Raw genomic sequence first — 25,298 nt, 5'->3', positions numbered from 1 at the left:
TACAAACATCCAGGGCGATAGTCCTCCAGTTTCCTAGTTTCTGGGAGGCTAAAAGCCTAACTTCTGTGGGCGTCTTGCTCCAATTTGCAACACTATCTCTTGTCCTAGAGGTATGAGAAGTCTGTTTCTCCTTTGGATAAGCCAATTCAGGCAGTCTCCCCAGTTGCCATGATAAAGTTTGGACCAACTATACGTGACAAAAGCTCCTGTCCCGGTCTTCTCAGTTGAGGGCTAGCGATTGCTTATTTGAGAACATGCATGTAAGGGGTTGTATCTGCTTGGCTGTATATGCGGGAGATTCCTTTCTGTCTTTGCAATCTGTTAGATCATGATGAGCATCACATTCTGGTTTAATGTTTATCCAATAGTAAAACTTTTCTTTCTCTATCTTTGTAGAGAAATTTTCTTGGTTGGGAGATTAAAAAAAAAATTATATTTCCCCAACAGGTGAAAGAGCCCAGGAGACTAGAAGGTTCCACTTCCAAGTTCTGCCTCCTTTTAAGGCCTTTAATTTTGGCTTGAGGCTGTCAGGATCTTAACACTCATTTACGTGTTTGGGTGGGTGGGGTGGAGTGCAGAAGGTGAATGGCAGAGGCAGATTAATGGCTCTGCCTGCATGGGTCACTGCGTTTAGTTAATTTAAATAAAAGTCTAAAGCTTACGCCCTGATGCCTGGTCAGTAGCAAACTTAGCAGCATGTTACTTTCTATAAAAACAAAGAACAGAATAAAGCTTTTCTGGAAAAAAAAGATGCCCTATATAGCAATTCTGCCCAGATCATTATATATTATCTCTCACTGCCTTTTTCCAGCTGACGCTCCTGGCCGTCATCCGTCCCCCAGCCCAACAGCCAGGTTCACCGAGGCCCCCGCCTTCCCTCTCCCTTCCGCTGTCACCTAGGCGTCCCGCAGGTGAAGCGGCGCGGTCGGACTACAACTCCCAGCATGCCCCCCGGGAGGGGCGGGTCACGTGAGCGTCCGGAAACCCTGGCTGCCGGGGCGCGGGTGAGGTGGCGGCGGGGACGACGGGCTGCGGGCAGCGGAGCGGAGCGAGCGGGTCAGTGGGCCGCAGCGCGGCGACGACGGCGCGGTCTCGGGTGCGCGAGCCGCGGCGCGTGGGGCGCGACCGAGGAGGGGCCGGCGCCCGGCTCCGGGCGAGGTGTGCGGGCGCCGCCCGCGAGGGTGGTCCGAGGGGCTTCCAGGGGACGGGAGCGCGATGCGGAGGTGCGGGTGCGGGTGCGGGTGCGGGTGGGGGCGGCCGGTGGGTGTGGCGCCGAGGGCCGGGCGGGCCGCCGCTCCCCTCCGGCCCGGGCCCGGCTCCTCGGTCTCGGGAGTGCGGGGCCGGGCGGGGCCGGCGAGGACCCCAGCGGCAGGAGAGCGGGAGGATCCGGGAGGGCCCCCGCGGGGAGGAGGGCCCGGCCGCACGCCACGAGGGCTCTTGTCCCGGAAAAGGGCTGCAGTGTAGACCGGGTGAAGGGATGGTTTCCAAGTAGGGTGCGAAGGAAGGCAGGCTTTTGGAAAAGATGCACCGAGGCCAAGGAGGGAGGGTCTTAGTGGAATAGCTGGGTTTTGTATGCTGCTAACTGCTGTGGCCTCAGTCAAGGAATTTGGTCACATTGCGTATTCGTCATTCTCTCAGGATTCTTATTTGCAGAATGTGGTCTGTTTATTCTCACTTTTGACAGGGGATAATGGGAACGTGGCTACAGGGCTTTTGGCGTTTCCTGAAGTATAAGATTGTAGATGATCTCATGGTAACTTGTGACTGAATGCTTGTAGGGAGAAGAGTACGTTCCTGGGGTGAGTGAAATCTGAATCCCAATTGCGGCCTTTCTTCAGTGTCTTGGTGCTGAATTATTTCTTTGCCATTTGTTGGATGTTCCTATATTAGGAACTCTCTAAAATTATCTCATTTAATTCTTTTCTTTTTTTAAGTTTATTTGTTTTGAGAGAGAGAGAGAGAGAGAGAGAGAGAGAACACAAGTGGAGGAGGGGCAGAGAGAGAGGAGAGAGAGAATCCCAAGCAGGCTCCACACTGTCCGCTCAGAGCCGGATGCGGGGCTTGAACTCATGAATCATGAGGTCATGATCTGAGCTGAAACCAAAAGCCGGATGCTTAACTGACTGAGCCACCCAGGCGCCCCCTAATTTAATTCTTAAATGAGGAAAATTGAGGCTCAGAGAAGTTAATTAAGTGGAGGATCTATGGTTCCAGCTCCAACTTTAATGCCTTTTTGTGGGTCACATGTGGTTTCAAAGAACATAATTCTTCTGTTGACCTTTCGTTTCCTTTTTTTTTTTTTTAATTTTTTTTTTCAACGTTTATTTATTTTTTTTGGGACAGAGAGAGACAGAGCATGAACGGGGGAGGGGCAGAGAGAGAGGGAGACACAGAATCGGAAACAGGCTCCAGGCTCCGAGCCATCAGCCCAGAGCCTGACGCGGGGCTCGAACTCATGGACCGCGAGATCGTGACCTGGCTGAAGTCGGACGCTTAACCGACTGCGCCACCCAGGCGCCCCTCGTTTCCTTTTTTAAAAAAAAAAAAAAGTTTTTGTTTTTGAGAGAGAGAGAGAGAGAGCGCGCGCAGAGGAGGGTCAGAGAGAGCAAGATGGAGGATCCGAAGCAGGCTCCTTGCAGACAGTGGAGAGCCCTATGCGGGGCTCAAACTCATGAACTGTGAGATCATGACCTGAGCTGAAGTCGGACACTTAATGGACTGAGCCACCCAGGCACCTCGGCCTTTCATTTTCATTAGAAAATGACCCTGAAACAGTAATTTTATAAAATTAAAGTCGGTGCAACGAGTTGTTTCTTTCTAGATGTCAGAATCAAGTGTATTATCGAAGGTTCTGTTTTGTGCACTGATAAAATGAAATGTCGCAGCAGTAACCATTAACTGGCATATGAGTCTTTTGTTTAGGAGAAGGAAAGTTGTTTTTGCTATTGTTGTTGTTGTTTGTTTTTTTGTTTTTGTTTTAAGTACAATCTACCCTTCAATGTGGAACTTGACCCCAGACCCCAAGATCAAGAGTCACATGCCAGCCAGGCACACCGAGAGGGAAAGGTTTTTATCTTGAAAACTGGTTGTCTTTGGAATATATTTAAAATGGGTAGGAAGAATGTAGTTTTAGGAAGCCTGGAATAAGACAAGAGAATTTTACAGGGAAGTGCTAGGTACTCTACATCTGTGGTAATGAAACAATTTAAGAAGAGACAAAAATTACAGAAGGCTTGAGTTTTGAGTGAAAGGATTCGTGTGGTACAGATAAATGGCTTCAAATGGGATGATGTGGGATGAAAAAGTTACTTGTGTCGAACATTGAGGTGCTGAATTACAACACACACAATACTGTCAAAATAATTGAACTCAGCTATGCATTCATTACTCTTCCAGCTACCTTTTTCTGTTTTAGTACACACCATCTTCTTACTTTGCAAATGTAGAAACTGAAGTCTGAAGAGTGAAGTAATTGCCCATCTAATGTCCTTCTCATTTGAGTATAGTAATAGTGTAACCACTATTACTAATAGGTGGGTTTTTTTTTTCCCCATTCAGGATTTATACTTCTAAGCTTAAGGTGAGATATTTCTAATCGCTGTGTTTTACCCAGCTTCAGATATTTTAGCCTTTTTTCTTATATAGTATAGCATAGAGACTAGGGTCAGGTCTGGGTTTGAATGCTCGCTTCCTCTGTTAAGAGATACTACTTTATAAAATCTGTTTTCTTATTTATAAGATGTGAGAACTAAATACAGTAACGCAAGGCAAGTACCTAGCACAGTGCCTGGTGCCTTGAGAGTATTCGGTGTTGGTTATGGTCAAAGAATTCATTCGTGCACAAAATCTTTATGGATCATTCTAAATGCTCTACTAGGTGCCAGAGATGTAGCCATGGACTGAAGACAGATGAGGCCGTTCTTTTGTGGAGCTTACAGCCGAACAACACACATGTAAACCGTTAAACCAGATAATTTGATTGGGAGCAATGCTATGAAAGGAAGAAGCAGCGACAGAGGGGAGACAGGTAACTGAGTAACGGCCCCGGCCATTGTAGACGGGGCGATCAGGGCACACCACTGAGGGAGATGATTTGAGGACGAGCCAAGAAAAGGAAAGAGCAAACCATTCGCAAAGAACCAGCAGAAAAGCATTTCAGGCAGCGGAACAGCAAATGCAAAGACCCCAAGCAAGGAAGGGCTCAGGGACAAGAAAAGAATTCGGTGTGGGGACGTTGTAGCAAGTGTGGAGGTGTGGCACTGGCGAGGGTGGGGAGGAAGGAAATGGGCTAGCTCCTTGCTGTGTCGAAGTGTGGCTAGCTTCGTGGTGGCAAAGGATGGGGAACCACCCACATGTCCGGTGGGAGATTGGAATGTGGTGACCCTGTAGGTGCAGATGGGGCAGATCTCCCACCTCTGATAAGTGAAGAAAAGAAAACGGTGCAGAATAGTGTGTCGTATGCTCCTTTGTGTATGTGTGAGTGAGGAGCTATGCCTGGAGTGGATGCACAGGCATGGATTCTGCAGGGATGCAAAGAAACCTGTAAGGGCACGGGGTGATGAGATCAGAGAGGGAGACCTCACTCTATGGTACCCCTTCGATGTCTTTTGAATTTTCTGCCTTATGCATGCATGACCTATTGACAATCAATAAAACAGTTAAAAAAGAAACACCCACTCTCTCAAAAGGCATTGCTCAGGCAGTCACCTCCTTTATCCTTAGCCTCCTTTTGCAAACCACAGCTGTCCAGTTCACTGCTCTCCTCCCCTTAACCTTCCCATTTTACTACAGAGGACTGGGGTATTCAGGCTTTGAAGGGCATGGCAAATTGTTTTGTATTTTTATCTGAGTCTTGGGAAGCTATCGGTGTGTTTTAAGCAGAGGGTGGGAGCTGGTTTATGTCTTAAGATATATTTCTGGCCGATGTGTGTAGAATGAGTTGGGGGCAGGGTAGACATAGAAATGGTGAAACCCTGCAGAAGGCTTTAGGGGTAGGCTTGGTGGGGGATGGGTGGCTAATCTTGGTGGTGGCAGTGGGGATGGAGAGAGGAGGAATACTTTGGGATGTATTTTGGAGGTAATTAGTGATGGGTTGGTTGTGGAAGCTGAGAGAGAGAAAAGGAAAAATGAAGGATAAGTCCTGGTTACCTTGGGCAACTTGGGGGAATGGTAGTATCATTTATGAGGTGGGGGGTCCTGGGGGAGGAATCAGTTTTGAGGGAGGAAGTGAAGCATCTTGCTTCAGGTACCTGAGGCATATCAATTGGACAGTTGTCTGGACTGTCGGGAACTCTGGAGGGTCCGAGTTAGAGCCATTGTTCTGGGCGTCGACAGAAAGCCGTCGCGCTGGTTGAGAGAGAGGGGTGCTGGAGCTTTAACGAGAGAAGTGTGGAATTGTCTTAGAGGTTGAGAGAGCAGAATCATTAGGGAAGTGTAGTCATGCTGGGCAGTGTTGCATGCCCTTTGAGGTTTGTGGTTTTGAATCTAAAAAGTGAAATCAGCCCGCCTGTGTGATTTTTCTCCGGCAAACTGCAGCCGCTTGGGTACAGGGTAGGTGGACAGAGGCAAGAAAAAAAGGCCCATAAGGGAGTTGGATAGATTCTAAGTTAGTGAAGAAGGAACTGAGGACCAGAGGAGGGTAACGGATGATGGGAAAATGGTGAGGTGACTGAATTGGGAGCTTTGCTGAGGTAAAATGACTGGTGAGTGGGAAGTAGGAGAGCAAGGAGTTTTCTGGAAGGGAAGAAAGTTGGGGGTTTGAAATCTGCCTGGGGGAGGTGATGTAGTTACTGGATGGGGTTTTTATTGTGGAAAACTTCTATAAAATTGTGGGTTATTATAGAGGAAAAGATGGGTGGTGAAGAGGACTGGGGAGTGATAGATGAGCCACCAGGATATTGCACGGAGACCGAAGCAGTGGCCGAAGACAAGCGGGGCAAGCGCTGTCTGTAGTGACAGCGGATTGCCGGGAGGTCAGTCGGTGACAGGGCTGAGGGGCAGCGGGCAGTAGAGCCCCCAGCATGAGCTCAGAGAAGCTGATTGGGGCCGGGTGAGGACTGGGTCAGAGGACGTGGCCGTGGGGGCCGAGATGCTTTCCGCGGGCCATCTGTCCTACCAGCCTTCCCCTTTTTGCTTTGTAGTCTGTGTCTCCCACAGCATTCCTGGTACAGGACAGCCTGAACTCTTACTGCTGGGGGGTTGAAATGGGCTCTGAACATCTATAGAAAGTAACAGTTTTGGAACGCTTTATAGTCCAACGCATTGTTTTATAAGGGGGAGATTACCTTCCATCTGGACACGTTCCATGTATTTTATTCAGCGTTGATCACACAATGCAGAGTGTCTCATTCTGGAAAATACCTTGTATACGTGATCTTCTAGGGCTCAAAAAAGCTTCATCACAAATCAGATGAGTTCATGATTATGAACTCGTTTTGAAAAGGAGTGAGCATGGCTCAGTGATTCTGGACCCTTTTTGATGGCAGGGATCTTATTTTTAGTAAGTTTTGTTTTTAAAAGCTAATTCTTGTTCTCATGTGATAGTTGTATATTCAGTATCCATTGAGAAAATGCTAAATGATAAACTACTTTGAATTTAGAAGTACTTAAATGAATTTTGGTTTTATTAATTATGACAGCATTTACATACACTTGGAAAATGTTAGACATTTGTTCAGTCTGTGTTTAGAGCAGTAAAGAAAATGGTCTTCAGAAAGTAGAATGTGCTTGATGGATTCAGACTTGGCAAAAACTCTCAGCACTTTCCCAGGGTCACAGAGCTCACAGATGATTAGAAATCGCTTCTGTGATGTAGAGAATATAAGTGCAAGGTATTATTATTATTAATTATTGTAATTACTTAGGACCAGATGTTATAATAGTATTCATTTTAAATGGCATCCTGCCAGCAGCAGGTGATTACCTAAAACTATTTTCCTGGTGTACTTATTAAGCTTTTTCTCTCATGTCACGGAACTAAGGAAAAGGTGGTTTATTAGAAATGAAATCCAGATGGTCTCAAACAGCTCGGTAGTCATTTAAAGTTATTAATGTAACTGCAGAGCCTTGAAATACACAACCATTATTGCCAAAGCAATGTAATCGCAATCTGTTGGAGCATACATTTTTGGAATTATTTTACCTGATAAATTACTGAATTTCATAACTCTTATCAACATACTGTTTTGAGGTGTGAATGTATGTGTTCAGTTCAAAGAGCTACAATTTACACAAAGCTTTGAGTTCCACTGGGTTTCATGTTTAATTTAGGAGATGGAGGTAAATTTAGCAGTGACACTAATAGCTCTCGGGTTTGTAACTTTCTGGAATTACAGACAGAAAGTTTATTACGTTTTGTAAGTGGAATTTTAAAATCCTACTCGGCTCATTATTTTGTGAACATTTTTCAGGGAGAAAGATTAAATGAAATTAGCTACATTCTGCTGTGGGCTTGATTAATCCTGGGCAGATCAGTGGCTAAAATAATTATCTTAATAATACCTTACTTACATTCATTGTTTATTTTAGTCTTATAACTCTCAAAAGAGACAGGACATTTTATAGACTACCACAGGCGATTCATAGAGATTGGCGTGTCCAGAGGCTTATAGCCAGTAAGTCAAACAGCTATAATATCTAACCACCTCACCTTTGTACCTTTTATCCAAAAGTTTCAGGAATGGCCAGTTGGTGGGTCTGTCAGCATTTACGGTTTGGCTACCTCTCCTAAACTGTGGCTGGTGAAAACATGAGTCTAATAGAAGTTACAAGGCACACAGCCTTGAAAGCAAAGCCCTGTGACTTGCTAATTTCAGTATTGGGAGCTCTTGAGTTTGTCTCCTACCTCAACTATTGCAGTACATGTAGCATACAGGTCATTTTGTTAATTTCACTTTATTTTTTCTTAATAAGCAAGTGAATTACAAGACTTTACCAATGCTGTGGATGTTTTTCCCTTCTGCTTATAAAAGTAATATATACTTTTATTGTAGATTTTTTAGGAAAGCATTTAGAAAATTAAAATTACCCATAATCCTACTACGCAGAGAGAGCTAGTGTATTCCCTATTTATTTGTAAATATTATGTAAACATAGAGTTGAGTTGATATTTGTAAGTCATATTACTTTTTTTTTTTGTAAGTCATCTATGCCTAACATGGACTTGAACTCACCACCCCAAGATGAAGAGTCATACGCTTTACTGACTGAGCCAGCCAGGCACCCCATTTCTTCCTTTTTTCACTTGCCATTTTCTCATGTCACTAAAAAGCCTTAATTCTTCATGTCAGATGATTATAAAATATTCAGCTATATGGATATACCATAGTTTATTTAATCATTCCTCTTTTAATTGCATATTCAGGTTGTCTCTGCAGACTTATAAGTGGAGACATTAAATTTTAGATGCTTACTCTGTGCTTAATTCTTGGGTATTAGAGCATGGATGCGGCCTTCAGAGAGAACCAAGGAGAAGTGAGAGAAAGCAGTGGAGACAGAGGGCATGGGAGTGGCCCTGCCTCTTTACCCATTTCCTTATGACTGACACAAAGTTCGTTTCTTTAACATAAAAAAGCTTCTTTGAAATACTGTGAAAGCTACCTTTGTTTATAGAGCTGAATGCATCTTGTATTTCTTTAGGGATAGGTCCCTGGAAATAGAATTTTTTTTTTTAATCTTTATTTTTGAGAGACAGCATGCGAGCAGGGGAGGAGCAGAGAGAGAGGGAGACACAGAATGCAAAGCAGGCTCCAGGCTCTGAGCTGTCAGCACAGAGCCTGACGCGGGGCTCTAACTTACGAACTGTGGGATCATGACCCGAGCCGAAGTTGGCTGCTCAACCGACTGAGCCACCCAGGTGCCCCGGAAATAGAATTTTTGTGTCAAAGCTCTTAATGACTATGGCCAGATTGTCTTCTGTAATACTACATTTTACCTCCATCAGCAGTATATGAGAGTTTAGGAGTCATTAGACCTTGAACTACATTGAGCACAATCTTTTTTAACTATATAAGCGTTTTCTTGCCTTAATTAATATTTCTTGTATTGCTGACCAATTGGAGCTTTTATTTGATAAATTAAATAGACATTTCATTTCTTCTGAGTTGTCTATTCATTTCCTTTCCTCATTTTTCTGTCAGAATTAGTGATTTTCTTTTCTTTCAGATTTTGTTTTATTTTAAAGTTTATTCTTTTAAGGGGGGGGGGGAGAGAATATCCCAAGTAAGCACCAGGCTCCATGCTGAGCCTGACTTGGGGCTTGATCTCATGACTGTGAGGTCAAGACCTGAGCCAGAATTGAGTCGGACACTTAACCTTCTGAGCCACCCAGGCACCCCTGCGATTTTATTTAAGTACTCACAACCCTGAGATCAAGAGTCACACCTTCTTCCAACTGAGCCAGCCAGCTGGCCTTGAATTAGTGATTTTCTTACCAGTTTGTATGAGAGTTCTTTCTGTTAGTATGCAATCTTTTGTCAAGGATTTTTCTTTTTAAGGACTTGTTATAAAACATAGTTATCAATCTAGTTTTCTGGTGTCAGCTAGCCCATGTGATTTTTTTTCAAGGCCTGATAATATGCTGACTGGTTATAAGTCTACATAATTCAGTTTTTAGATTAACTGCCTATTTTAAGTAATGTTGATAATGCGTTTTATCTTTCCAGAAAGAAGAAATGATGTAAATAATTCACTGTCCAAACTTTGAGGTCAGAGGTGAGAAGGAAGGTCAGGAAGACTATGGCCTGGCCAAATATTTTTCAAAGAGGAACTCTGTTCTCCCGATTCAGCCATCATCACGTTGTTGTGTTCTTGCTCACCTTCTTCAGGTATGCGGATGGATTGCTAAAACTGTTCTCTTGTGTGTTTTGGTTTGTTTGTTTGTTTGTTTGTTTGGGAGAGGTACTTACTGCATGGCAAGTGTTGAATGCACGAGTTGGCATGGGCTTATGAACTGGCTAGTTATTCTTTCTGTTGTACTTTTTGGTAGCCCCGTGGGCAATGTTTGCCCATATTTGGCCAAAATGTTTGGCATTTTTGGTTGTCACACTGGGGGAAGGGGTGCCACTTGGAGTGGATAGAGACCAGGGATGCTGCTACAGACCCTACGGTGCACAGGCTGGCCTCCCACAACGGAGAATTTTCAGGGCCCCAAATGTCAGTAGTGCCACGGTTGAGAAACTGTGGTTTAACATGAAATTCTTTCTTTACTAAAACCAGGAGCTTCAGAACACAGGATGCACGTGTTCACGATATGCCCTGTGCATCCTTGAGAAGTAAAGTAAAAATTGTATGAGACAATTGTAAGGAGCGTGACCAAGGAATCATCAGTATTTGTGATTCTGTGGCCCTCAGTGGCTCTCTTTAGTGGTCCATAGATGACATAAACCAGGCTGTTTGGTTTTAGGAGCCATGTTACTTATAACCCTGTGGCTCAGCTGTTTTGATGATTTCTTCTGGGTAGATTTTCTTTTGTTAATCTTTATTGAAGGCACCACAAATGATGTGATAGGTTTGTTTGGTTGTTTTAAGGCAGAACTAGGAAATGGTTCTCTAATTGTGTAACAGTTGATAGGTAGTTTTGGATGCTTTTTTTAGGGATAGCCGTTTGTTGGGAATGAGAGGAGGCATCAATATGAGGAAAAGACAGGACTCAAGGGAAAGCTACCGAGTGGCTAGTACAACAACAAGGGGCCAGTGGTTGCTAAAGACTTAAAATTCTTTACAGAACTGCCTCCATGATTTAAAATCGGTCGGGATCAATCACGTATCTGTCTTCGAGGTGGAGGGATAAGTTAGGAGTGAACACAGGGGCTTATATAAGACTAGTTAAGTTTTTCTTTTTAAAAAAAAAAAACTTTTTTTTTTTAACATTTATTCATTTTTTTTTTTTTAATTTTTTTTTTTTTCAACGTTTATTTATTTTTGGGACAGAGAGAGACAGAGCACCAATGGGGGAGGGGCAGAGAGAGAGGGAGACACAGAACCGGAAACAGGCTCCAGGCTCTGAGCCATCAGCCCAGAGCCCGACGCGGGGCTCGAACTCACGGACCGCGAGATCGTGACCTGGCTGAAGTCGGACGCTTAACCGACTGCGCCACCCAGGCACCCCAACATTTATTCATTTTTTGAGAAACAGAGTGTGAGTGGGGGAGGGGCAGAGAGAGAGGCAGACAGAGAGTCCGAAGCAGGCTCCAGGCTCTGGACGGAGAGCACAGAGCCCAATGCAGGGTTCAAACTCACTGTGAGAACTGCGAGATCATGACCTGAGCTGAAGTCAGATGCTCAACTGACTGAGCCACCCAGGCACCCCCAGTTAAGTTTTTCTTTTGCTTGGCAGACTGTTTCAGTTGATAAAGCAAAACTTTTTTTTTTTTTTTTAAGAGAAGAATTCTAAAATTGAATAAAACAAATGGGTTTTTATTGAATGCCATTTTCTTTGCTATTCATTCAGCTGTATTTCTTTTCTCTTTTGCAGTTATTCGTTGCTCCACGCATCAAGAAAAACTTTTAGCAATGTCAAAGTCAGTATCTCTAAGCAGTGGACCCCAAGTGCTTTTAACAAGTCCATTAGATTGCCTGTAGAGGTAAGTGGAACAAAGTGCTAGGACGGGTTCAGGAAGCGAGCCATGCCCACCCCTAAATTCCTCTGAAATTCTTCTAGTTTGTTTCATTCATCTGCTTAGGACTCTGAAAAATGGCTGTTTCCTATGGCATAAAATCCAAACTATTCTGTCTGATTCTTAGCTTGCCCTGACTCAGACCTGTTTTACTTACCGTTCTATCCAGCTGCTTTCTCACCGTTTTGAAGTGACACAGTTCTGGTGAGACTGTTTTTTAATTGAGTTTCACAAGCACCTGTACTCATTTCTGCCTTTGAGATTTTGCTCATGTTCTTTTTTAGGCTCTTTCTCTTTTTTCCTTCCCATCTAAATCTGGCTTTTCCCTCTGTGGCGAGATAAAATGCCACTTTTTCTTCTTTTTTAGGTAATCTCTGCACCCAACGTGGGACTTGAACTTGCAACCCAGAGTCCAAAAGTCGCATGCTCTACCAACTGAGCCAGCCAGGCGCCCCTAAAATGCCACTTTTTCTATCAAATTTTTTCCTAGCTTCCACTAATTCCTCCCCCCCCCCATCTGAACTGTGTACGGTGTGTTACATAGTTTAATGTCTCAGTATTTAGGTACCTTGTGATTGTTTCATTTGTTTGTATCTTGCTTAAGAGTCTAGAAGTCAGGGAGTATGTATCCACTTCTTTGAATTCATTACGGATCAAGTGAATCCTTTGATGACCAGTTGGAATGGAGATGCTATTCTTTTTTTTTTTATTTAAAAAAAAATTTTTTTTTTTTTAAACATTTATTTATTTTTGAGACAGAGAGAGAGCATGAACGGGGGAGGGGCAGAGAGAGAGGGAGACACAGAACCGGAAGCAGGCTCCAGGCTCTGAGCCATCAGCCCAGGGCCCGATGCGGGGCTCGAACTCACGGACTGTGAGAGCGTGACCTGAGCTGAAGTCGAACGCTTAACCGACTGAGCCACCCAGGTGCCCCTGGAGATGCTATTCTTTACGATACCCTATTTCAATATACAAATCCACTCCATGCATTATTTTAATGTTTTCATGTTTATTTTTCAGAGGGAGAGAGAGGAGAGAGAGAGACAGAGACACAGAGAGACAGAGAGACAGAGCATGAACGGGGGAGGGGCAGAGAGAGAGGGAGACACGGAATCTGAAACAGGCTCCAGGCTCAGAGCTGTTGGCACAGAGCCTGATGCGGGGCTCATACTCATGCACCACAAGATCATGACCTGAGCTGAAACCAAGAGACAGACACTCAACTGACTGAGCCACCCAGGTGCCCCACTCCATGCATTCTTTACCACATTCCTTGAGTTCTACTTATGTGGAATTGTAGATACATATTAATATTCTTGGCATGTCTTCTTTTTTTTTTAATTTTTTAAAATGTTTTTATTTATTTTTGAGACAGAGAGAGACAGAGCATGAGCAGGGGAGGGGCAGAGAGAGAGACAGACACAGAATCTGAAGCAGGCTGCAGGCTCTGAGCTGTCAGCACAGAATTAGATGTGGAGCTTGAACTCATGAGCTGTGAGATCATGACCTGAGCTGAAGTCGGACGCTCAACCGACTGACCACCCAGGTGCCCCATAACAGGAACTTTTAAAAGGAAAGATGTTACGAATAGAGGGTTAGATTTCACACTGAGTCTTGACAGTGCTGTGTGCTTCCTGAGTACATCTAAATGATCAAATGACTTGTCACAAACCTTGGAGTGCCCTTGAAGGGGTCATGTGCTCTAACCTCTCAACCAGTATAGATGCTTTCTTTGTCATTTTGAAAGACGATCACTCACCTTCTGCTTTAATACTTCTAGAAAGTTCTTTCTTATGTTAGGGAAAAGTATTCTGCTGTTTAATTTTGATCTTGGGTTTTCTTCTGAGCCATTCGTAGTGGTCGATTCCTGCTGCGTGACAGCCTGTTGAATATTCAGAGAAGACCTTTCTTCCTAAGTTTCTCTCATTTAGGCCAACGTGCGTGGTTCCTTGAACTGTAGTGTAGTGGTGCTGTGTGCTGAATGTGATTTTGCAGGTGCAGTCTGATTAATATACAGAGCAATAGGATTTGATTTCGGCACTAAGTTTCTGGTTATGCTGCCTAAGGCTGCCTTTGTTTTTTAGGTAACTGAGTTTGGCCGCCCCCAAGACCACCCCCAGGTTTGATGATTCACCAAGAGGACTCACAGGACTCAGCTTATAGTCATATTCATAGCTGTGGATTATTACACTGAAAGGATACAGAGCAAAATCAGCAAAGGGAAAAGCATAGGCTGAGTTCTGGAGGAAGCCAGGTGCGAGCTTCCAAGAGGACTTTTTCAGTGGGGTCGTACAGGATGTATGTGATTCTTCCAGCAACAGGTTGTGACAACCTGTCTACCAGGGAAGGTTATTAGAGACTCAGTGCCCAGGGTTTTTATTGGGACTGGTCACATAGGCACCTTGTGCCTGACATGTACAAAAATTCCAGACGCCTAGGAGGAAAGGTTCAGTGTAAACCACATTGTTTGTACAAACAGTTTAGGTACAGTGAACCACTCTTAGTGGGAAAGGATGGAAACACTCCCAAAATCCAAGTTCTCAGGTGCCAGCCAGGGGCCAAACTCACAAGTAGGCGTTTTTGAGGAGAACAGTCTCAGGCCTGCTCTGTTAACTCTTTATTGCCAGTAACCATGTTAACATTATTAGCTCTTGTGGGACTTGTATTAACTTTTCTGCTTAGGTGTTTGTTTATTTATTTACTTACTCTAATTGCTGCTAAAATAGATTTCACCATTCTGGTTTTTCAGAACTGTGGGTTAAGTGCTTTGGATGGGTTGGTTATAAAGAAGTCACGTTCAGACTTATCCTGGAGATCTTTGTATTTCCGTCTCTGCTGTGGTGGAGAGCAGTGCTGACCTTCCATTCCTTTCTTTACACTTTAAGGTCTGGGTTTGTTTCTTTCCTCTTCTTTTTTAAGCCTACTGCTGGGAGTGGAACAGCTGGGGTGATATGTACTTTTCACTCTTCCTGTGCTTCTGTGTCTGTAACTGTCAGTGCTAGCCTCCATTTGAGACTTGCTTTCTTGTCTGAAGTGGGAAGAGTTCTTAGAACCAGAAGTTTATGGGGCGCCGGAGTGGCTCAGTGGGTTAAGTGTCTGACTCTTGATTTTAGCTCAGGTCATGATCTCACGGTTCTTAAGATCGTGCCCCGTGTCGGGCTTTGCACTGACAGCATGGAGCCTGCTTGGGATTCTCTCTCCCTCTCTCTCTTTCTCTCTCTCTCTCTCTCTCTCTCTCTCTGCCCCTCCTCTGCTCATCCGTGCTCTCTCTCTCTCTCTCAAAATAAATAAACTAAAAAAAAAAAAAAAAAAAAAAACAGGGGTTTATGTAAAATTATTCTGAAAAATAGTTTGCTAACATAGCGTTAAACATTTAAGTGTCCTGAACAGCATCATCAAAAATTACTTATTATAGTTTTCATTTTAATGCATAGCTATCTTAGATGCTTTACAAAAAGAATTAAGCACACACAGTCTCTTCACCTGAGAATTTATCATGGATCCCACTGATATGGATGAACACTGAAAATAGGGAACAGAACATAAAATCTATGTTTAGAGATAGCAAGGAGGTAATGGTTAAATTTAATATTTGAGGACAACTTGACTGAAAATTGTAAGCAAGATTTTGTTCTATTAAGTTAAAAAGCCTTACCTCCCCAGACAGTACAGTCCTTCCAGGAGAGCAGTGTGATTGAGTCTAAGCTGTCCAGGAGAGGGTAGCGGGATTCAGGGTGTCCTCAACACTCTGTCTCAAGCTCATCCACAGCTGCTCTTCCCCAGCAGAATCTCACGGAAAGCGATACCACTCACTGTGGTCAGAGAGCAGACCCCAGAACGGAAGTCAGCTTTAACTCATTCTCTGTGCACCACTTCAGGAAGCTCTTGTCAGTAGTTCCCCACCCCATGCCTCGCCCTCACTCTGTGCTAAACATTCTTACTTAGGAAACCCCCACGCACACAATTTCATGCTTCCAGGAAGTGCCTCGGTGCTTAGTACAGCCCCTCCCACCCACAACACGCGAAAACCCGACATGCATACAGGCCGGGGGAGGGGGGGCGGGGGCTCCCATGTTAACTGTATGTGCATGCAGGCCAGCTCAGCTACACCACTGCAGTGCATGGGATTTCACCGTGTGCAAGTCATTTCATTAAACACTGGGTGATTTGCTCTGCATGCATGGACCATTTCTCACTAGTATGCATCCTTCTGACAAGTCTGTCTGACTTCTGTTGTTGAAGGGAACTTTCTTTACTAGGCTTGTTCTCTTACCCTATTTTCTGTATCTTTCTGTTAGTCCTACTTTGTTTTTTGTTTTTGTTTTTGGTTTCTTTTTGTTAAGTCCACTTTCTTTTGGTCCACTTGTTAAGTAGACCATCAAAAGTATATTTCAGCTGAATTCTGGTAGTAAAGCCAAAGAAAGCTATTTGAAATCTGTCCGTTCTTGTGAAAGCCACACCTGCAGGGAGTTTTGGTGACCTCTTGAGAGAGTAAAGAAGGACTCCTGAAACTTGGGACAGCTGTTTGAGGCCACTGTCTCTAGCTCACATTGATGTGTGCCCAACAGGGCTTGGTCCTGGGTCCTAATGAGCATCAGGGCGGAAGATTGTGGCCTGAGGCAAAATGACTCGAATTGGGGAACTTTAGGGCCCCACTTAGTGCATGGAAATACCGATCGATCATTGTGTGGGCTGCTCTTTTCTCTATGTGACAGCGTGTGAGGTGTTGTTAAAGGAGCAAGACTGATGCCTGAAGCCACACAGAAATAAGTCCCAATCCTTTAGAATCACACTTTATGCATTCTTTTATAATTTGGGGATTTTACTTTCTGTTAAACATTTTTTTTCTTTATTGCTGATTGTGATTTTTCTCTTTAATATTCTAAAGTCAGAATTTCTTTCCTGTAACAACCCATCTCAGAAATCATTTATTCTAGGAGTTCTCTCAGTTTTTGGGTTGAGGACCCCAAAGAGTTTTTGGTTTTGTGGGTTTACATTTATAGATATTTTAGAAATTAAAACTATTTTAGGAATTAAAACTGAGAAATTTAGGGGCGCCTGGGTGGCTCAGTCAGTTAAGTACCCCACTGCAGCTCAGGTCATGATCTTGCAGTCTGTGAGTTCGAGCCCCGTGTCGGGCTCTGTGCTGACAGCTCGGAGCCTGGAGCCTGCTTCAGATTCTGTGTCTCTCTCTCTCTTTCTTTCTCTCTCTGTCTCACAAAAATAAATAAACATTGAAAAATTTTTTTAAAAACCTGAGAAATTGGAAAAAAAACCACCTCATCTCTTTTTTAGTTATTTTTTAAATGAATTAAGTAAACCCATAATGTGTTAACATAAATGACATTTTATAAAAAATGAATTTTCAAGACAAAAAAAAATCACTTCATGAGGAGAATGACATTGATTTACATTTTTGCAAATCTCACATGTGGCTTAGTAGAAGATAGTAGATTTTCAGTCTGCTTCTGAATTCAGTCTCTTGCCATCTGATCCTTTGAACTGTTCGAAGAGAATTTGGCCTTTCACAGATACACAGTGGAAAGGGGAGAAGTACTTTAAGAGCTTTTTCAGCTGATTGTGGGCATGTGTCTTTGATAGTATACCAGAATTTGACAAGTGGCAATTTCTTAAAGGTTAGTTGCCATGTGGAATCTGAAACTGTATCGATTAGCTTTTTGTACACTTATATTAAGATCCATTTGTCTGTCTTGTACTTTGAATGGATTTTGAAGTGACAGGATCATTTCGTTCTTTTTTGAGGACATATCTGCCAAATACCCAAATCTGAATAACTGTGGCTCCTCTGTCAGTCATTCTTCCAAGTAAAAAAACCGTATTGTGGCTCGTACTTCACACGCTGCACGTGTGCTGTTCCTCGGAACAGCCATGGTGCCTGGATATGCCGAGCACTGGCACACAGAATATTAGAGATAAGCGGACTTGAGGGCCAGATTTAATAAATTTAATACTTTTTGCTTCTCGCCAAATATTTGAGCATCTAGCATGTACCAAGGACATTCTTAAGTGAAATCGGCCTGTTTCTGTTTTTTTGTTTTTTTAACTGTGAGCATGGCCATAAAGAATATACGATTAATAGTAGGGTCTGGCGTAACGGCCTTGACTCATGCTGAGCCACGAGGAGTTTTACCCACCGCTGCATACGTGCTGTCAGTGCAAAAGAAGAAAAAAAGCAGCTCACATTTTCGTATTGTGCAAGTAGCTTTGACCTTGCAAACCCTCTCATGTGTGTTTCCTTATCTACAGAGTGCTGATTTCCTCTGTGCAACCTCCCCGGGGCTCTGCGAGGGCGGGCAGAGGCCGTAGGTGCAGGTGCTTTGAGAGAGAGAAGGACTGACAGGTACCAGTGGGGACTGACCTGGCTCTTGTGTTGTTGTAGATCTGGACCAGCAACCATTTGTTCCCCAGCGCAGAGGAGGCCACTCTTTTCCTTGGAACGCTGGACACCATTTTCCTCTTCTCTTATGCTGTGGTGAGTTTTAGAATTTGAGGGTTTTAGGTTGAGGAAAGATGTATACGGAAATGGCTGCACACTTATCAAGTGTTTAAGGGACTCTAGAATTTCCTGACCCAGGAGAGTTCAGTTTTGCTGAAGTTTGTATTTTGTGTCCTTCCCCTCCATCTACCCAGCCATTCATTCATTTTCATCCATCTGACAAATATTTACTGAGAACCTATCATGTGCCAGATACTCTTCTAGTCTGTGGGAGTTCATCAGTGAGCAACACAGGAAAAATCCCTAGCTTTATAAAGCTTACATTCTTGGGTGGGAGCTAAGGAGGACCAACAGTAACACGGCGCTGTACATAAACAAATAAAGAGGATGGGTGAAGGTGATAGGTGCTGTGGAGAAGAATAAAGCAGGGAAAGGGGAATATATAGCCCCGGGTGGGAGTTGTAATTTAGGTAGGATGGCTGGGGAAGACCTCGGGTGGGAGGCTGTATTTGAGCCAAGACCTGATGTGAATGAGGTCTGGGTGATTAGAACAGAGAGACAGGAAGTGAGGCCAGAGAAGGTATGGGGCTCAGACCTTTAGGGCTTTGGTCCCTCTGTTGGGGCTTTGACTTTAACGTTGAGTGAGATGGGAGCCATGGAAGGTTTTGCGCAGACGAGTGCTGGGATCCGCCCCATGTTTGTACAGGTGCACTTGCTGCCCTGGGTGACTGAACCAAGGGCAAAGGCAGAAACAGGGAGACAGGTTAGGCTATTCCGGTTTTGAGGTGAAGGATGATGATGTCTCAGATCCAGGGTGGGGTAACAGAGGTGGGAAGAGGTAGATTTTACCTGTGTTCTGAAGGTAGAACCAATAATTCTTTTTCCTGTTGCGTGTGGAATATAAGAGAAAGAGAGGTGTCGAGAACAACTCTAGGGTAGAAGTATCATAGCAGAGTGGAGGACAGTGGGAGGGGTAGGCTTTGGGGGCAGTCTCTTTTAGACAGGTTACATATGACATACCTATTATTGCCCAAAGGATGAAGAGTAGACATTTGATTATGTGAGTCTCGAGTTCAAGGTAGAGGCTCAGCCTAGCGGTACAGATTTCAGAGTCTTTGGCATCTAGATAATTTTCAGTTAGGAGACTGGATGGAATCATCCAAGGAGCAGGTGAGGATGAAGAAGAGGTGCGACAACTGAGCCATGGGGCTTCTGTTATCTCGAGGCAGGGGACGTGAAGAATGGGCACGTGGGGGCAGAGGTGCAGCAGTAAAGGGGGAGAACCGAGAGATGGTGGTGTCCTGGGAGCCATACCAGCATGGCAGGCGCTGATTCTCTGTCCAAGGTAGTCGTCTTGGATCGGGCAGCTGGGATCTCTGGTTGCGGGAGCTGTGTGGTGGCGGCTGAGCTCAGGCCGCGGGGAGCATACTGTGAGCCGTCTGCGCTTTTCTCCCAGGGTCTGATTTCCTCTCTTGCAAATGTGTCCAGTTATAAAAAAGCCTTTGATTACGAATATCCAGGTGATGTGAAACACCAAGTGAAAGTCCCAGAGTAATCTCTGAGTGTTTCTTTGGGCAATTATTGGAATATCTTTTCTTCAAAGAGGAAGCCTGTAGTAGTAGAAACAGTTGGAGCAGATCGTGGATCAATTAGCCTGACTCTTCACCCTGGGCATTTTGAGTAGGAAATCCCAATAACATGGTCATTCAGCTTTAGGTGGAGCATCCCCTGTGGGTGGAGCACTCCCTGGAGTGCTTGTCACTGAGCCTTTACGGTGTATGTTAAGAAGCAGCATCGTCCAGTGCAAAGACCACCTCTACCACAGTCAACTGGCTGTGTCATATTTGGTTTCCAAATGGAATTTCACCCTTTTTTGATCTTTAGTTTCCTCTTCTCTAGAGTTGTGATCATACCTATCACTAGGATTCAGTAGGTTTAGGAGATAAAGGGGCCACGAGCAGTCAGTGATCATGCTTCTTTATACCGAGCCGCATGTCCTTCTGGCACTTCAGGCATCATGTAGGCATTTGGAATAGCACAGAATAAGTTGGTTCCCCCATCTGAAACGTTGAGAGATTTTCTTCACCCCCTTTACTGTCTGTAGCATAAGACATGTGAGTGGCAGCTATAGAACATAGAATCTGAAGCTTCCGGGTGTTTCTTTTGAAGTAGTGACAGGTCGATGATGAGACATACCGTCTGTTTTCTCTAGTATGGATACAGTCGGTGTGTCACAAACACCTATACCTGGATTTAGGTTTTCAGTCAAGACATTTATTCCTTTTACATATTAATGGAAGAAACCCAGTGTATTGCCCTTGGCTCCTTAGTCTGCCTTGCGGCCGTGACCACCGGATTTTGATTCTTGCCGCTCAGTGGGAGGAGAGCAGGAGGCAGAACGTTTGTACTTATCTTCAACTAATTATTGGCTTTGTGCCCCTACACTCCCTGCCTCGTGAAGTCAGGAAGCCATGAAGCCCAAGGGTCAGATTAAACAGGCAGTGCTTGTGCCCCAGAAGCTTCTGTTGTGAAGGACGCGTTGTGACACATCTTGATTTCAGAATGCAAATGGCTAAGTGCAGCCCCTGTGGGAATGCACATCGCTGATCCTTACGAGTTAATCTGTTCTAGAAAATGAAATGTATTTGTGTGCTTGTTTCATTAGTATTTTTGCTTTGTTTTGTTTTTGGTTTTCCAGTCTCTTTTTTAGGCAGTGATGGGGATCCACTTGTGGTAGAACCAGAGTTTACACTGGATTGTAGTATTTGGGTATGTGAGTTTATTTACAGTGTAATGTGCAGAAACCCACTGTTATTTCACGAAACGTGTGTGAAACTGATGGAGACAGCTAGTCTGGGCTTATGAACGAAGTTTAATTTTGAGTCATGTCAGTGTTTTGTTTCCCTCACCTGCATCGCATTGTATCTTCCTGTTTTTCATGTTGTGTCATTACTCAGAGCTGTAAAATAAACATACTTTATTTTTAGGGCCTTTTCATCAGTGGAATTGTTGGAGATCGGCTTAATTTGCGATGGGTTCTGTCGTTTGGCATGTGTTCTTCTGCACTAGTGGTAAGTTGAAAAGGTGTTAGTGTTATTATCGTCATCATCAATATTATCATCTTGATCAGGTATTTTGGAATCCAAGTACTCTCTCTATTTCTATACGTAGAACAGGAGAATAGAATTAATCTTCCATTTTTTTAGTACCTTGTGTGCCTTTTCAACTTGAGGGAATCTTTTTATTTTTTACTTTTATTTTTTTTTAACATTTATTTATTATTGAGAGACAGAGCATGAGGATGGGAGGGGCAGAGAGAGGGGGGAGACACAGAATCCGAAGCAGGCTCCAGGCTCCGAGCTGTCAGCACAGAGCCCGACGTGGGGCTCGAACTCACAAACTGCAAGATCATGACCTGAGCCGAAGTCAGATGCTTAACTGACTGAGCCACCCAGGCGCCCCATCACTTAGGGGAATCTTTTTAAAGTGAGATTTGCGGGAGCCCCTTCCCTGATTCGTTCACCACCAAAGCCAAGCATAAATAGCACGGCATTCAGTGCTCTCAAGAACCTGGTCCTGAGCCGCATTGGTAGTTGTGTTGACCACTACACTTCACCACTTGGATCTGGCCATACTTTTTCCCGTGGTCCTAACACAGCCTGTGTCTTTCTGCCTCACTCTCTTTGCTCTCGCTCTTCTTCCTGCCTCCAATGGCTCCCTGTTCAGTTAGCTCTCCATAGTCTAACTCAGGGTCTCCTGCAAGTGACTGGCTAAATGGCACTTCTTTCATAATGCCTTACTCTCCTGACCTCCTTCGTTCCTGAAAGGGATCGCTTCCTCTTCCGGGCTCCCCCGCCGTAGCACTTTACGTTGTCTGCTGCTTGGGCTGCTGATTTCTGTATCAGTCTTGCTTTCCCTGGGGGTCTGCAGCATGATGGTTGAGGTCACAGATTTCCCGAGACCTGGACTACCTGGGTGTCACTTCCTCTTCCGCCATCTCCCAGCTGCCATTGCTCTTGCTTCAGCCTCATTGAAGACCTCCCCACAGGGCTGATAGGGAGGCTCTTGCGAGTTTTTTTGTGGGAGGCCTGGGGAACAACGCCTAGCTAATTTAGTGCTCTAGAGGTCAAGATCCACATTTGATGCATCTTTTTTGTTTGTTTGTTTCCTAGCTCCTAGTGAGGAATTTTTATTGGTTGAATGAAAGCATGGATTTCAGTTAGACCCTATTTTATGATTATTTTCCAATATCTGCCACTTGAGAGATTGAAACACTTCATTCATTCGTAGCCTGCTCGCCTACCCACGTATACATCTTATTTTAAAACCTGTGTACATTTTGTTTTGTTTTTTTACATTATTTGAAAAATTGAAGTATGTGCGTGAACTCACCCTTCTTGGTGTGTGGTTCCAAGTTTCAACAAACGAGTCCAGTTGTGTCACTACCATTCTTCCCTCCTCCCCCAGCCTCTGGTCAGCAACCACTGACCGTTTTTCTCTCCTTATACTTTTGCTTATTCCAGAATGGAAACATAGTATGGTGCGTTCCATTTTTTAACCCATGCAGAATAGTCCCCAAAGAAATTTCAACTGCAGACAAAATGTTCACTTGAGCAAAATGCCTACCAAAAGCAGTTGCTTGGCGAACGCTACTGATTTACCGAGCCGATCACAGCTTCCACCGGTTCTCTCGACAGCTGCAGTAATAATGATGCTTGTGTGTCCTGGGCCCCACGGTGTGCGTGGCCCTGCGCTGACTGACCTTATATCCACAAACTCGGTCCTTACAGTTGTCCTCCACACACATGGGCCTGAGGACGAGAAAACGAGAGCTGTATAATGGGGTCGAACAATGAGGATTGAACTTTTTAGAGCAGAAGATCCACGTTGAGCCGGGGGGTGGTCGTCAGGGAGCTTTGTGTTGTTTGACGTGTTTCGTCAGTGGGGGCAGTTTGGCGTGTTTGTCTTACTCGCTCGGTGCTGCTCTGAGCAGGAGCCTCTGGAGAGTCAGCCGCGTGTCTCTTAGGCCCGGGACCCTTGAATGTGTCTCTTCATGCAGAAACATAAGCATGGTAGGCAGTTAGGTGTCCTCTAGGTGTCCGTGTGGATGTCACGTGTCCCTTTTTCTTCCCTTCCTCGTAGGTGTTCGTCTTTGGTCCTGTCACAGAATGGCTACATTTCTACAACAAGGGCCTCTACTGCTGTCTGTGGATTGGGAATGGCCTGCTGCAGTCTACCGGTTGGCCCTGTGTGGTTGCGGTTATGGGCAACTGGTTTGGGAAAGCGGGGTATGCCACTCCCCTTGTCTTTAATTTCTCTTTTTAAGTGGTTTTAATATCAGATTATTCACACCTGTCATCAGTCAACTTGATCTTTTTGCTCCTTCCCGTGCCTTCCCTCTATTTTAGAAAGAATAGTTGAGAGGTTTCACGTTGGAGCGTGTCGGAAATGGTGTGGACTTGAGGGGTGGCCTAGCCCCGTGAGACACGTTCTTTTTTATTCTTAAATAAATAATGTTTATTTATTTTTGAGAGAGTGGGGGTGGGGAGATTTCTACGTGGGGCTCAATCCCACGACCCTGGGATCATGACCTGAGCTGAAATTGAGAGTCAGATGCTCAACCAACTGAGCCATCCAGTCTCCCCCCCATCCCCCAGCACATTTTCTTTCTTTTTTTTTTTTTTAATGTTTATTTATTTTTGAGAGAGACTGACAGAGTGCAAGCAGGGGAGGGGAGAGAGAGAGGGAGACACAGAATCCGAAGCAGGCTCCAGGCTCTGAGCTGTCAGCACAGAGCCTGACGTGGGGCTCGAACCCACGAACCGTGAGATCATGACCTGAGCTGAAGTCGGACGCTCAATTGACTGAGCCACTCAGGTGCCCCAAGATAATCTTTTATTTTTAGTTTGTTTTTTTATTTTGAAAGAGAGAGGAGGGTAGAGGGGCTGATAGAGGGAGAGAATCCTAAGCAGGCTCTGTGCTGCCAGCAGCTGATGTGGAGACTCGATCTCACGAATTACGAGATCAAGACCCGAGCCAAAATCAAGAGTCAGATGCTTAATTGAGCCACCCGGGTGACCCAAAGATAATCACTTTGACACATATCATTTTGAGATCATTATTACTTGAGCTTTTATTTTTTTTAATTTTTATTCATTTTTTAAAAAATGTTTTGTTTTTTTTTTAATTTATTTATTTTGAGAGAGACAAGTGGGAGAGGGGCAGAGACAAAGGGAGAGAGAGAATCCCAAGCAGTCTCTGCTTTGCCTGCACAGAGCCTGATGTGGGGCTTGAACCCACGAAGCCATGAAATCATGACTTGAGCTGAAACCAAGAGTCAGACGCTTAACTGAGCCATCCAGGCGCCCTCCAAAATGTTTATTTATTTATTTATTTTGAGAGAGAGAGAGAGAGAGAGAAAGAGAAAGAGAGAGAAAGTGTGTGGGAGGGGCAGAGAGAGACTCCCAAGTAGGCTCTATGCTGTTAGCACAGAGCCTGATGTGGACTTCATCTCATGAACCTTGAGATCATGACCTGAGCCAAAATCAAGAGTCTGAACACTTAACTGACTGAGCTACCCAGGCACTCCTTACCTGAGCTTTTATAAATTGGATGACCCTGGGTGTTTGAAAGCAGTGCCTGGACAGGTTGACCATTCCATTATTTCTATGGATCAATCACAAAGAAAAAAAACTTGAGCCATTATTGTTCATTTTTGAACATTGGACAATTTGTTTTTAAATTTTTTTTTTCAACGTTTATTTATTTTTGGGACAGAGAGAGACAGAGCATGAACGGGGGAGGGGCAGAGAGAGAGGGAGACACAGAATCGGAAACAGGCTCCAGGCTCTGAGCCATCAGCCCAGAGCCCGACGCGGGGCTCGAACTCACGGACCGCGAGATCGTGACCTGGCTGAAGTCGGTCGCTTAACCGACTGCACCACCCAGGCGCCCCGGACAATTTGTTTTTATTTTTTTTTTTAAATTTTTTTTCAACGTTTTTTATTTATTTTTGGGACAGAGCGAGACAGAGCATGAACGGGGGAGGGGCAGAGAGAGAGGGAGACACAGAATCGGAAACAGGCTCCAGGCTCTGGGCCATCAGCCCAGAGACCGATGCGGGGCTCGAACCCACGGACCGTGAGATCATGACCTGGCTGAAGTCGGACGCTTAACCGACTGCGCCACCCAGGCGCCCCAGACAATTTGTTTTTAAAATTTTTTTT

General features: G+C 44.5%; 1 protein-coding gene across 5 annotated transcripts in view; it reads left to right on the top strand.

The window, feature by feature from the left end:
• The first annotated feature begins 952 nt into the window (after window positions 1–952).
• Window positions 953–25,298, top strand: part of SLC37A3 (solute carrier family 37 member 3) — a 45,563-nt gene continuing 21,217 nt past the window's right edge. For 2 of the 5 annotated variants that reach the window (XM_030308561.1, XM_030308564.1), the window contains exons 1-6: window positions 953–1,056; window positions 9,663–9,824; window positions 11,474–11,582; window positions 18,016–18,108; window positions 21,060–21,143; window positions 23,215–23,360. In XM_030308561.1, the coding sequence (XP_030164421.1) occupies window positions 9,736–9,824; window positions 11,474–11,582; window positions 18,016–18,108; window positions 21,060–21,143; window positions 23,215–23,360 (521 nt within the window). In that variant the 5' untranslated portion in view covers window positions 953–1,056; window positions 9,663–9,735. Of the gene's footprint in view, window positions 1,097–2,792; window positions 4,028–9,662; window positions 9,825–11,473; window positions 11,583–18,015; window positions 18,109–21,059; window positions 21,144–23,214; window positions 23,361–25,298 lie in introns of those variants that run through there. The other 3 variants (XM_030308562.1, XM_030308563.1, XM_030308565.2) reach the window with 3 other exon arrangements.

This window comes from Lynx canadensis, chromosome A2 (genome assembly GCF_007474595.2).
Source record: "Lynx canadensis isolate LIC74 chromosome A2, mLynCan4.pri.v2, whole genome shotgun sequence".
Classification (NCBI taxonomy): domain Eukaryota; kingdom Metazoa; phylum Chordata; class Mammalia; order Carnivora; family Felidae; genus Lynx; species Lynx canadensis.
This window is presented reverse-complemented; position numbering and strand designations above follow the sequence as displayed.